General features: G+C 53.0%; 6 protein-coding genes across 6 annotated transcripts; 4 read left to right on the top strand and 2 right to left on the bottom strand.

Annotated features, from left to right (window-relative positions):
- Positions 1 to 396: 396 nt before the first annotated feature.
- On the top strand, positions 397 to 2,094 carry M436DRAFT_53220 (ERG9, squalene synthase; the record flags this gene model as incomplete). Its single annotated transcript, XM_013569434.1, has 3 exons — positions 397 to 1,527; positions 1,638 to 1,847; positions 1,903 to 2,094. 3 exons carry the CDS (start codon positions 397 to 399, stop codon positions 2,092 to 2,094), a joined length of 1,533 nt encoding a protein of 510 aa, XP_013424888.1.
- Positions 2,095 to 3,397: 1,303 nt separating this feature from the next.
- M436DRAFT_53275 (DUF55-domain-containing protein) lies at positions 3,398 to 4,678 on the top strand (the record flags this gene model as incomplete). The annotated part of the gene is made up of 1 exon (XM_013569446.1): positions 3,398 to 4,678. The coding sequence occupies one exon, from the start codon at positions 3,398 to 3,400 to the stop codon at positions 4,676 to 4,678; it is 1,281 nt and encodes a 426-aa protein (XP_013424900.1).
- A 669-nt stretch (positions 4,679 to 5,347) lies between these two features.
- On the bottom strand, positions 5,348 to 6,348 carry M436DRAFT_52856 (40S ribosomal protein S2; the record flags this gene model as incomplete). Its single annotated transcript, XM_013569364.1, has 3 exons — positions 5,348 to 5,605; positions 5,665 to 5,922; positions 6,079 to 6,348. 3 exons carry the CDS (start codon positions 6,346 to 6,348, stop codon positions 5,348 to 5,350), a joined length of 786 nt encoding a protein of 261 aa, XP_013424818.1.
- Positions 6,349 to 7,117: 769 nt separating this feature from the next.
- On the bottom strand, positions 7,118 to 8,803 carry M436DRAFT_53111 (serine/threonine-protein phosphatase PP-Z; the record flags this gene model as incomplete). Its single annotated transcript, XM_013569414.1, has 3 exons — positions 7,118 to 7,147; positions 7,201 to 7,353; positions 7,406 to 8,803. The coding sequence occupies 3 exons, from the start codon at positions 8,801 to 8,803 to the stop codon at positions 7,118 to 7,120; spliced, it is 1,581 nt and encodes a 526-aa protein (XP_013424868.1).
- A 672-nt stretch (positions 8,804 to 9,475) lies between these two features.
- Positions 9,476 to 11,335, top strand: M436DRAFT_52844 (beta-lactamase/transpeptidase-like protein; the record flags this gene model as incomplete). Its single annotated transcript, XM_013569361.1, has 3 exons — positions 9,476 to 9,712; positions 9,851 to 10,830; positions 10,876 to 11,335. The coding sequence occupies 3 exons, from the start codon at positions 9,476 to 9,478 to the stop codon at positions 11,333 to 11,335; spliced, it is 1,677 nt and encodes a 558-aa protein (XP_013424815.1).
- Positions 11,336 to 11,729: 394 nt separating this feature from the next.
- M436DRAFT_28696 (DnaJ-domain-containing protein) lies at positions 11,730 to 13,326 on the top strand (the record flags this gene model as incomplete). Its single annotated transcript, XM_013569316.1, has 4 exons — positions 11,730 to 11,879; positions 11,940 to 12,033; positions 12,087 to 12,141; positions 12,198 to 13,326. Coding segments are annotated over 4 exons (1,428 nt in total), but the record flags the coding sequence as incomplete, so codon positions are not given.
- Positions 13,327 to 13,411: the final 85 nt, after the last annotated feature.

Genomic DNA, 13,411 nt, shown 5'->3' with positions numbered 1-13,411 from the left:
ATGCCTCGAGAACGGCGGCATAGTGTGTCATCTCTGTGTACTTGGACTAGATGATAGGGCAATGTATATGTGTATGCCAACATGTGACAATTAGCCGTGTTTCAAAGTGAGGTGGGGAGGGAGAAGATTTGAGTTGAGATTGGAACGGGGAGGTTGCGGAGATTTGGGAAGTCGCGCGGACGGCATGTGCAAGCAAGCTGCAGGCACTCTGCCTTCCTTCCTGCATCGCCGCAATCGTTCGACAAAATCGTGCGACTTTTCCAAAGCGTCCCGGTCCAACGCTGCTCCGACACTCGTCGCCAGACAATCAACCAACACACCCGCCGCGACCTCGATTCCATCCTCGCCGTTCCTCACCTGAACGCGAACTAGGCCGCAAATCCCCTTCGATTCACCATGCCCAGCCTCAAGAGCATCGTCTACTACGGCACCCACCTTGGGGAGCTGAGAAACATCATCCAATGGAAGCTCTGGCACGATGCTGTCCACGAGCGCGACGAGTCCAAGGAGGGCCCTGAGCTCAAGGAGTGCTTCAAGTACCTCAAGATGACCAGCCGCAGTTTCGCTGCCGTTATCCAAGAGCTGCACCCCGAACTCCTCGTCCCCGTCTGTCTCTTCTACCTGATCCTGCGCGGTCTCGACACGATTGAAGACGACATGACCATCGCCTTCGAGACCAAGGAGCCCCTGCTCCGCAACTTCCACAACATCCTCGAGCAAGACGGCTGGAATTTCACTGGCAACGGCCCCAACGAAAAGGATCGCGAGCTCTGCGTCCACTTCGACGTTGTTGTCGCCGAGTTCAAGAAGATCAAGCCCGAGTACAAGGTCATCATCAAAGACATTACCGATCGCATGGGTAACGGCATGGCCGACTATGCAAAGATGGCCGACGAGGGTGGTGCACAGAAGGTCGAGACGGTCAAGGACTACTACAAGTACTGCCACTACGTCGCCGGTCTGGTCGGAGAGGGTCTGACACGTCTGTTCGTCGAGGCCAAGCTGGCCAACCCTGCTCTTTTGGAGCGTGAGGACCTCCACGAATCAATGGGTCAGTTCCTGCAGCAAACAAACATCATCCGTGACATTCGCGAGGACCACGAGGACAAGCGCTACTTCTGGCCCCGCGAGGTGTGGTCCAAGCACGTGGACCAGTTCGAAGACCTCTTCCTGCCTGAGAACAAGGAAAAGGCACTGGCTTGCAGTTCCGAAATGGTTCTGTTGGCTCTACGACGTGCCGACGACTGCCTCTTCTACCTCGCTGGACTCAAGGAGCAGAGTGTCTTCAACTTCTGCGCGATCCCCCAGACCATGGCCATCGCAACGCTCGAGAAGTGTTTCCAGAACACAGAAATCTTCGAGAAGAACGTCAAGATCACAAAGGGCTCCGCTTGCAAACTCATGGTCGAGAGCACACAAAACCTTCAGGTCGCCTACGACGTTTTCAAGCGTTATGCTCGTATCATTCACAAGCGTAACAACCCGCAAGATCCCAACTTCCTCGAAATCAGTCTTGCATGTGGAAAGGTGAGTTTGATTTCCCCCTTGGACTTTGTCGCGTGCTGAGCATCACCCATGCGATGATGATGGGCACGGGCCGTTTTGAGCACACAGCGCTGACGCAACAAAATCTGCAGATTGAGCAATTCATCGAATCCATCTTCCCTACACAGACTGCTGCCACTTACCGCCAGGGCGCGCCCGCGCCCGTCGTCGATAAGAGCGGTACGACCCTTACTCCTGAGGAGCAGGAGGCACAAAAGAAGCAGCAGGCTCAGGATAAAGAGGAGTTCTTCTATATCATGCTGGCTGTTGGAGCCACGCTATTCGTCATTACTGCTATCATGGTACGTACACCTCTGAAATTGGCAGCTCCTTCTCGTTTGCTAACAAGATTGGCAGTTCTTCACCGCTTGGATGATGGGCGCACGCTTTGACATTGCCTGGCAGCAGCTTCGCAACGGCCACATCTGGGCACCCAAGACTACAGATGAAGCTCTTGATGCCCGTGATGCCTTCGATGCCGCAAAGTCGACTGTCACGGCAACTGTCAAGGTCGTCACATCGAGCGTCATCTCACATGGTGAGCTGTAATGATACGCAGCCTATAGCCTGCTTTTGCTTTGCCTTTCTCCGTACGACAGCCAATACCGATGAGCTAAGAACTAACCATGCGAACGATCAAAATTCTGTAATCATTTTTGGACCGTCGAGTGTGCATTTAAGTTCGCACACTCGAGCTCTGGTCATGTAGACATACCGACTACCCTTCTTCACCATTTCCAGCCAGCTTTCTTCTTACTCATGGATACCTCAAAATACCTTTTCTTCTTTTTCTCTTCTCTTTCTTCTTCCCTCCCTCTTCCATCCAACCAAGCACTCATGTCAAATTGCAGCCTATGCCTATTTTCAGTGGCGACAGACTGTGCCGAAGATGTGCTGATATTGATGCCTGCGCTGGCGAGTCCGAAAGGAGACTGTTCATATCACCTCAGTGTTTTAGTTCGCTGTGGTCGGCTTTGAGCAGGGGTGCATACATATACCAATAAGAAAATCAAACTGTATTCTACTTTCTCATCCCTGAATTGGTTGCCTACGTGTTGTGGTGAATCGACCTTAGCCCTATCTTTACATGCATCGCATTCATTTTTCTGACAATGACGATACGCAGATGGTTCATAGCACGATATGTCTCATACTTCTTCTCGGCTCTTTGTTGATTGTCTTCCGTGGAATTGGCAATTCCTCGAACTCATCAGTCGTCTTCGTGCGAACAGAGTCCACAGCTTGCAAATCCACGCCGGTATACAGCTAGTGACACGGAATGCTTATACGAACCAAATATAGCTCGCATCTCTTCCATACTAACTTAGTCTGATACCTGATGATCATAAAGCGTATGGCGTGGATCTTGTCGATATATCTGCATCTACGGGCGTAGATATACAATGGCATGTAGGAGAACAGGGTCGTACCATTAGCAACCTTTTGCAGTCAACTCGATAGCAAGACCTTAAGCAAGCCCTTAGTGACATCCTCAGGTTTCAGTTGTAGAATCTACATGCTCTACAATGCTAAGAAACGAAGCACCCTTCACTTTGGACCGCCGTACTGGGTAAGCTATTAGTGAAGCGCGCGCAGGAAAGCGCCAAACGCGTCCCCCAGTATTTACATCTAAACACAAGCTTTTGACTTTCTTTGACCCACCAAATAAAACACCATTTCAGCCATTACATCCATACAACACCGTCCGATGCCTCCCAAGAAGAGCAAGAAAGTAGTGGCGCGCGCGCCATCGTCAGAGGCCGAGGTGCCCTCGACTGTCACGACTCCTCGAGGCAAGATCTTCGACACGACTGCTGCCGCTGCGAGACCAAAGCGTACCATTACCAACACCATGCCCCCGCCCGATCCACCCAGTCTCAAGAAAGCAAAGCACGCACACACTGCCGACACATCATCCAACTCCGAGGTTACACCCAAAAGACGCGGTCGTCCGCCTAAGGCCTCGACCGCTACACCCAAGTCTGTCACACCCAAGGCCGTCTCCTCAGCCACACCCAAGAACTACAGGACTGGTGAAAGACAGAGTGCTAGACTGGCTTCTACTCCCGTCAGCGAGATTGCTCTACCATCGTTGAGAAGAAGACGCGTCACCCAGCCAGCCAACCAACCCAAGCGTGGTAGAGGAAGACCACCAAAGAAGACCAAGCAGGCTGCTCTCAAGGATGCGCACGACTCTGGCCCGGAACCCGACGCTAACCACGAAGCAAGCGATGGCATTGATTACGACGACCCAACCCACGATGCCAACATCACAGAGGCCACGACTATCATCCAAGCCGATCGCAGCTATTGGCTTATGAAAGCCGAACCAGAGTCTCGCATCGAGAAGAACGCCAACGGCGACGACGTCGATGTTAAGTTCAGCATCGACGATCTCCGTTCTCGCACCGATCCTGAGCCATGGGAGGGCATCCGTAATGCGCAAGCCCAGAACAACATGAAGGCCATGAAAGTCGGCGATCTTGCTTTCTTCTACGAGTCGAACTGTAAGAAGCCCGGCATTGTCGGTGTCATGGAGATTGTCAACGAGGCCAGTCCTGACGAACACGCTTTCGACAAGAGCAGCGCCTACTACGACCCCAAGTCTGACCCCAAAAAGCCCAAGTGGATGCTCGTCCATGTCGAGTTTCGCCGCAAGTTCAGCCAAAAGTTTACGCTCAAGGATCTCCAGAAGTTCTCCCAGCCTGGAGGCACTCTGGCTGACATGGAGGTGCTCAAGCAGTCACGCCTCTCCGTCACCAAGGTCACCAAGCCTCAGTGGGACTTCATCATGAGCCAGATCGATGAGGATGATGACGAAGATGATGTGATGCAGGACTTGAACGGCTCAACAATCGAAGAAGATGAGGATGCCGGCGGTGTCGGAGCAGACTTGGGCAATGACTTTGCCGCTGCCTTTGAAGCTCCTATTAACCTTCGTACTGCCACCGACGGGATCCCTGACGTAGTCGACCAAATGTCTGCTTACGCCGTAGACGCCGCCGCCCCCACGGCCAGAAGTGTGTCTCGTGGCCGCAGAAGCAGGCCTGCCTCTAAGCCAGCTGGTCACTCCGCCGCCATGCACGACACTGCTGTGCTTACCAGATACCCGAACGAGGCACCCCCCAGCTAGGACTGAGGTGTGCAGCTGCTGCTCTTCTTGTCTTTTGCTTTTCCTTTTGCTTTCTTTTTCTTTGCTTTACAGATACCCCATTTTATTTCCTGTCCTTCTTGCATTGCGACACGAGCGAGCGAGCGAGGCGTTTGGGGGATGCTTATCGACAAAGCAGAGACACTTTTGCTGATACGGTCGACGGAAGTCTAAGTCGATAAGGAGTGGGTACATAGCGTACATAGCTACAAGTCCACGAGACTCTCTACAATCAAATCTCAAGTCATTAACACGAAGACGATTGCTTCCACGTGTGTTACCTTATAAAATAAGAGGATACACATATGCCATGCCGCGCCATTGCCATTCATAAACGTCAGTTTTACAGACCAGTGTCAGTCTATCGAGCATATACTCAGCGAGTGTGACGTCTAGAACATGGAGTGGAACAATCAAGGTCAAAGATCAAAGACTCGAGGTTCAAGTGCAACATTTTTGGGAACATGGATATCATTTTTGAAGTTTGCGAAGAACGTGCTTTTTTTGCTTTTCATTGACGCAACCCATTTTTGAACAAAGATATCAAAGTGGCCCACAGCTTTTCGTTTCACCATGAATCACACCCTGACAAATCTGTTACTCAACGACATCAACACCCCTGCGTGACTAGCAAGCAACGAGGCGAGACGTTTAGTAGCGCTTGCCCTGGCGGAGGACATCGGCGTACTCGTCGAGAGGGGAGCGGATGAGCTTGGTCTCCTTCCACAGGTTGGGGGTGAGGAAGCCGTAGGTGTTGGTGATGGCGACGAAGGTGGCCTTGAGGGTGTTCTCGAGGGTCTTGGTGGAACCGGACGAGGCGGAGTAGGCGTCGGCAACACCGGCAAGCTGCAACAGACGCTTGACGGCGGGGGAGGCAACGAGACCGGTACCGCGGGGAGCGGGAATAAGCTGGGAGGCAAAGAAGTTAGGAGGGCTGTTGAGGTGTGGATAGGTGGAAAATTGCTTACTCTGACGGTGACGGAACCGCACTTGCCACTCTCCTTGACGGGGATGGAGTGAGGCTCACCAAGGTTGGAGCCCCAGTAACCACGACGGATGGGGACAACAGCGAGCTTGGCAATGATGATGGCGGCGCGGATGGCGGTGGCAACTTCCTTGGAGGTCTTGATACCGAGACCGACGTGACCAGCAGAGTCACCAATGACGACGACGGCCTTGAAGCGGGTACGCTGACCGGCACGGGTCTGCTTCTGGACGGGCTTGATCTGTAAGAGGGGGAGATGTGTTAGTGGCTGGATTCTTTGATAGTCTCTTGTTCAATGCGCAGAAAGAAGGCTTCGTCGTAGGCGCTGCTGCTGCTGTTGTCGTAGGCAGTGCAGATGAAGCAATCTCCTCTCTGCGCATCTCTGTGGTTTGCGCACCTTCATGACCTCGTCCTTGAGGGTGGGGAGGAAAAAGTCGACAATCTGGTACTCCTTGATGGGCAGAGAGTGGAGGTAGATCTCCTCCATGGACTTGATCTTGCCGGCCTTGACGAGACGACCGAGCTTGGTGACGGGCTGCCACTCCTTCTCCTCGTTCTTGGGACCGCGACGACCACGGCCGCGACCACGACCGCCACGGCCACGGTCACCACCACGGTCACCACCACGAGATGCGAATCCGCCACGAGTTGCTCCACGGTCAGCCATTGTGTTGATATGTGCTGTTGTTGTCGACGAAGAGAAGTGTCGTTTGGCGTTGGCAGACGTCGAGCGGCCGACAAATTCCTTTTCGCTGGGCCTCTTTTCGTGTGGGCCCCAGCGCCAGCCTGCCTTGGCAGTGCGCTTCGGCTAAACCCCGCATTTGGCTCATCCATCTTATCCATCTTATCCATCTTGTCTGCAACATCAACCACCTCCTCACATCCAGTCACTTCACATGCTTCTTTTGCTGCATCTCCTCGTCGCTTCCAATCATTGCATTCGTGACTTGACTACTAAATACCCCACCAACGCCACCCTTCCCGCCCATCCGAGCCTGGACCTTCCGACCTCTAATTGCCTCGCCATCACTCTGGAGCGGCTATCCTGTAACTCCGTCCTGTCCACCTTGACAAACATCTCAGCCATTCTCGCGACCTTGTGTTTTGCATTCGAGTCAATCCCAACTCTGACGCCACCACAGCTTGCAGACGCCTGACTTGGTTGTTGTTCGGCTTCTGCGTCTGCATGCTTGTATGCTTCCAAGATTCTGCCTGTGTCGCCTCGGAGTGTCGTCTTTGTCTCAACTGTTGCTCAAGCCTGCCCAATCGCTGCTTGTCATTCGCCTTGGCTTGGTCGATATGCCGCTTTCTCTGGATATGTCACTCAATCGAGTCGTAACACACGTGCACTGATCCCACACCATATCGTCATGGAAGGTATCCAACCGCACTGCAGCCTATGTGCACATGAGGCTAGTTGCTTTTTCTCAACTAGACTAATAACTCTGAGGGTACTGACTAGCGGGCTGCATGAAGTTAGTATTTGCAGTCTTGAAGCAACGCTAAAGCCTCTACTCACCGGACTGTTGAGCATGTTTTGACGTTCGTTTCGGCCCTTCTTAATGTGTCGTTTGAGAGCGCTCGAGTCCAGTGGCTTCAACAACTCGAAGCTGCACAAAAGTTCACCGGAAACGGACATGACGGCTCCCCAATTGTCAAACTCTCCACAATACTGTGACTAGATGTTAGCAAATAGTCAGGTATATCATCCATTGGAAACTTACGTTTGGTGCTGAGAACACAGTGACCAAGACTCTATCAGTGAAGAACTCGTATCCGTCCTCAACGACCATGTGCGCTCTGCAAACAAGGTCGAAGTCGTGCTTCGCGAGAAACTCCATGATGACCTTTTTGCCGAAACAGTAGCTTACTCCTCGTTCGTTGGCTTCCCAGTCGTTTTCCATGTCTGCTGGATCACTCCAAAGCAGATCGTTCAACAAGCCATAGTCCGGAACGTCAGTCGGCCTAGCAATGTTGCGAATGTCGTCCATGTGCGAAAGACTGGGCGACAGACCTCCGTGTACACAGAAAATCTTATTGGCGACAACGGATGCGATGGGTAAGCAGTTGAAGGTGTCGACGAACGACTTCCACACCTTGATGTTGCAGCGGCGCTTGCATTCATCGTAGAAGCCGTAGACGCGAGTTACATTGGCGCACTCGTGATTGCCGCGGAGGAGGAAAAAGTTCTCGGGGTAGCGCAACTTGTAGCAAAGCAGCAACAGAATGGTCTCGAGACTTTGTTTACCACGATCCACGTAATCACCCAGGAAGAGGTAATTGGAGTTTGGAGGGAAGCCACACATCTCGAACATGCGCAACAGGTCGGTGTATTGGCCGTGAACATCGCCGACAATCTTGACTGCAGGAGCAAGCTCCAGCAGGGCGGGCTGCGAAAGGAAGACCTCGCGAGCAGCCTGGCAGATGGCAAAGATTTCGGCATTCTTCAGGCAGACGGTCTTTGTGACCTTGCCGGCATATCCTGCATCAATCAAGCGCTTAATCATGTCATCCAGATCCGACGTCTTGAGTGCACCAATGCCCATGTCCTTGGAGGAAGACGAGCCCTCTGACAGAGCGAGAGCCAGAGCGGCAGCGCTAGGCTTGTGATCAGCCTTCTTCATCAGGATAGATTCGGTGGGTTCGGTAAGGTTGTTGTGTTGCAAGGTGCCGGTGGGAGGAGCGTCAGAAACGTGTTCGACTTCGCCGGATCGCTGGGCCTTTGTGATGTCGGAATGGCCGTGGCCGATAGAGGACGAAAGAGTGGGAGACGGAGGAGCCTGGGCATCATCTTGGTCGTCGACATCGTTGCTTGCTCCACTGCTCCTACGCGAGGTTTCGGACAAAGAGGGAGCAGAGGGGGAGCGTTTGTGCTTGTTCGAAGGGGCAGCCTGGAGGGCGGCGGTGTCCAGACCTGGCTCTGATTGTCTCTTAGGCGAAGCTAGCGAAGAGGATGAACCGCGCGGGTTGTCGGTGGATATCTTTGAGGGAATCTTTGAGCGAATGGAGCCGCGGAAAGAACGCGTCGAGCCTTGGGTGTCGGACTTTGAGAAGGAGGGATAAGAGCTAAGATCAGGGCCGTCTTGCGAGCCCTTCTCGCCCTTGGACGGCTGGTTACCCATGACTGCGGAGCAAGAGTCGGAACGGGAAATGCGGGTGTGTAACGAAAGAAGTGAGAATGAGACGGGCCTCTACACGATGCTGTCACGACCAGCACGGGGACATGTGGAGCACGACGAGCGTCGCACAAGGTGGTGGGGTTCGGCGACTTGCACTACTTCAGGACCAGAGATACAGATCTGATGAGAGTGATGCGGCGTGGGATGGTGATGCGAGAGATGGAGATGGAGCTTCTGGGGGTTGATGGGTGCGTGTTTCTGGTCTTTCTTCCGGAGAGCAAGACACACAAGACATCATTGTATGCCGCCGGTGCCGCCAAGGACGATGAAGCTCAGCCACAGGCCAGGCCTCCTCACGGACCGCCCTTGTCCCTCTCCACTCCACCCCTCGGTTGGCACTCATCTGCGAGACTTTCAAATCACGCACGTGTTGGCTCCATCTCCGCTGCTTACCTACTTCTCATGCCAGTAGATGGCCGCTGTATGCCACATCTTTTCGATCAGGCAGCACCTTTCGCTATGGTAAACTCCATGGCCTCGGATCTTGATCCTCATCCTTCGCGCCCCGCTTCACGCGTCCTTATCTCGCTGCCTTGAGAGGTACATAAGATGCACCGAGTCCCAGCTTCTTCTCTCCTTTGAGTTTTGCGACTTATTTTCTCATACACCGACCCAATGCGCCATTTATCAACTTCGCCGTTTGCCTTTTGCGTGGCTGCTCAACTTCTGTGTCTAACCTTGGCCTCGTCTTCGCATCCATCGCAATCGTTCCTTGGCAATCTGGATGCTCAGGTTGCCGACAACAACCCCTTCCATCCTTCTTTCGATTCGTTTGTTGATAGTCTTATGAAAACTTGGCACATCCCCGGTCTGGCCATTGCTGTTGTGCACGAAAACAAGACATGGTCCAAGGTAATATTGCTTCTCGCACTTTGACATATCTCCATTGCACAGCAGCAGCATCCCTTCGCAACTTCCACTTTCCTTGTCTCTCCTTGCGACCAAGTACCTGGCCTGAGTTGCAAGATCCCCCTGAACTGACACGATAAGGGTTTTGGGCACGCGAACCTCCCTGATGTGCCATTCACACCATATACACTCTTCCAGGCTGCTAGCACCACCAAATCCTTCACAGCCTCTCTCACAGCATTGTTAGTCCAGGACCAAGATGAATATGCTCACATCGGATGGGACACTCCGCTTCACGACATTGCCGGTAACGATTTTGTTCTCGAGGACGATTATCTGACAACTCATGTCACTTTCCTTGATGCCATGTCCCATCGCACTGGCATACCTGGACACGACGCGCTGTGGTACGATCGAGGACTAACCGTCAGAACCCAGACATATCTCATGCGTCATATGACCTCGAGCGCAAGCTTCAGGACCGTCTTCCAGTACTGCAACCTATTCTTCACCGCCGTCTCTCATGTTCTTCAGTCTGTGACAGGGAAACCACAAGCAGATTTGCTGCGTGAGTGGATCTTTGAGCCTCTCGGAATGAACCAATCCTACTACTCTCGTCAGGACGCAGCTCACTGCCAAACACTGAACCCTCACTGCGTCCTGGCTGATAGCTACGCATGGAATCAAGACACGCAATCTTATCAGAAATGGGCGCTCAACGTAGCGGACCCCGCCAATGGAGCTGGTGGCATCATCTCCAACGTCGTTGATTACAGCAAGTGGATTCACACTCTCATGCATGAGGCCGGTCCGGTCTCCAAGGATGGTCATGCTAAGCTAAAGTACCCATTTTCCATACAAGGTGTTGACATGGCACCCTACACAGGACCTGTATGGTATGGACTGGGGCTTGACGGAGGCATCTACCGTAACGAGAGGGTCTTTTCGCACACTGGTGGTATCAGTGGCTACGCGTCAAGCTTCAAGTTTTTGCCTGACCGGAAGTTCGGACTCGTCATGTCTCAAAATTCAATGAACACAGCCTTCGAAGCCATAGGATGGCGACTGATCGATGAGTTTCTAGGCGGTCCGGAGGACGAGTTCTACGACATGAATAAGACGTGAGTGAAGATAGCATATGCGTGCGCCAACTGACGCGATGTTAGGCAAAGCTATCTTACAAAAAAACGTGAGGAACAGCTCAAGGCTCTTCCTTCCAAGCTATATCCCAATGTACCTTCGCAACGCGTACAGCCACAACTCCCGTTACAAAACTACACCGGAACCTATACAAACGCGGCTTATGGTAACCTTAGCATCAGCGTCGATGCACCTTCATACCTGCTAGACGAACCAAGAGCTGAAAACTTGGATTCTGCGGATTTGCTGCTCTACGCGGCATCAAGTGGTCGGAACGTGTTGTTCACTTTTCGACACGTGTCTGCAGAGCATTGGCTTGTAGAGTTACGAATGGTGATCTATGACTCCAAAGTGGCAGATGATTATAAGAAAGCCAGGTTCGAGGTTGGAGTGGATGGAGTGGTGCAGAGACTCGGAGTGGTAATGGAAGCAGCTGTTGCTGGGGATAGAGCATGGGCGTGGTTTGATCGAATCGACGGTCCTTGAGGCAGGATGACAGCATGTTTCGTAGACGTCCGTGTCGAAAAGTGCTACAAAAAGGTATTGCCTGAGATAGAAAAGTACAGCAAGGGATGAAGAATTGATCTAGAGACAGGGTTGCATGGTTCGAATGTCTTTCACATGTCGCGATTCAATACGTCAGGCGCCAAGAAGGCTCTTGCGCGGCCACAATTTAGGCGGGCATGAGCAGGTAAACTTGATAGGCACAACAAGGAACTTTGTTGCCAGCGACGCCCAACATATTGTTTTTATGACATCGTCCTAAGTTGGAATTCTTTCCTCGACGCACCTGACCAGCCATATCCTCCGGAGCACACCAAAGCTCGACCACCAAACCTTCGTCCAGGGACAAGAACAAAAGACTCGAGCAGCGACCAAGATGGTCAAGGACACAGCATACTATGACGCGCTAGAAGTGCCGCCCACTGCCACCGACGTCGAGATCAAGAAGGCATACCGCAAACTCGCCATCCGCCTGCATCCCGACAAGAACCCCGGCGACGAGACGGCCAGCGCAAAGTTCCAGGAGGTGCGTCGCCCTTACAAGTCCCTTCTTGGAAACTTGTCTTCTGACCGCTTGTCCGTTTAGATCGGCGAGGCTTATCAGGTACTCAGCGACGAGAAACTCCGCAAGCAATATGACGACTACGGCAAGGAGGGCGCAATGCCCAACACGGGCTTCGGTATGACATGCAATCAAAGTCACCATCTGCGACAAGAGTTGACGCCCATGCAGAGGACCCCTCGGAGATGTTCAACGAGATTTTCGGTGGTCATGCCTTTGCAGACTGGTAAGCAGACCGACACAGACCACTCATGTGTCGACTTTCACTAAGAACAAGGACAGGATCGGTGAGATCTCCATGGTCCGCGACATGGAAAAATCTATGGAAATCACCATGCGGCACGAGGAGGAAAACGCCGCTCTCCAAGCAGAGGCCGAAGCCGCTGCCGCCAACATCGAGGAAAAGAAAGCAAGCATGGACAAGACCGTTCACGAATCCGCCGCTCAATCCCACGCCGGTGCTGCCGCCGATCTGAAAGATGGCGTGGAAAAGATGAATCTCTCCGAGGAAGATTCCACACCACCACCACCCTCTTACCCCCAAGATAGACCGAAGGGAGTCCCTACACGTCTGGCTCTCACCGAACGTGCCGAAGAAGAGGCCCGTATGGAGGCTGCCGGCGTCACCGAAGCAGAGAAGACCCTGCGTGCAAAAGAGAAGAAGAAGGGCGGCTTGACCAAGGAGCAAAAGGAGGAACTCGCTGCTTTTGAAGCCGAGCGAGATCGCGCCCGTGAGGAGCGCATCGAGGACTTGTCCAAGAAGCTCATCAACCGCGTCAGCGTATGGACTGAGACCGACAAGGGCAAGGACGTTACCACCTCATTCCGCAAGAAGATGGAGCAAGAAGTCGAGAACCTCAAGATGGAGTCATTCGGTCTGGAAATCCTACACGCCATCGGTCAGACCTACACACAAAAAGCCGCCACTTTCATCAAGAGCCAAAAACCCATCATCGGTGGTGTCACCGGCTTCTTCTCACGTCTGAAGGACAAGGGTTCGCTTGTCAAGGAGACTTGGGGTACAGTCAGCACCGCTATCAGCGCACAGATGGAAATCGAAGAGATGGCTCGCGCAGAGGAACGCGGAGGCGACGACTGGACCGACGAGAAGAAGGCCGACTTTGAGCGTCGCGTGACAGGCAAGATCCTAGCGGCCGCATGGCGAGGCTCCAAGTTTGAGATTCAAAGTGTGCTCCGCGACGTCTGCGACAAGGTGCTTTACGATAAAACCGTCAAGGTCGACAAGCGAATCGAGCGAGCCCACGCGCTGCTCGTCATCGGAGACGTATTCATCAAGGCCGCACGCAGCGCAGACGAGGAGGGCGACCATCTTGCCTTTGAGCAGCTCATGGCCGAGGCTGCCCAGAAGAAAGAGAAGAAGAAGAAGGACAAGGAGCCTAAGGAGCCCAAGGCTTAGGAAGTCACTGGGTCGACTGCTGGATTCTCCCCCCTCCAAGAACCTCTAGAGGACTGCTCGACAGCGTTTGTTTATAAGC

The sequence above is a fragment of the Aureobasidium namibiae genome (genome assembly GCF_000721765.1).
Source record: "Aureobasidium namibiae CBS 147.97 unplaced genomic scaffold scaffold_15, whole genome shotgun sequence".
In the NCBI taxonomy this organism is placed as follows: domain Eukaryota; kingdom Fungi; phylum Ascomycota; class Dothideomycetes; order Dothideales; family Saccotheciaceae; genus Aureobasidium; species Aureobasidium namibiae.
This window is presented reverse-complemented; position numbering and strand designations above follow the sequence as displayed.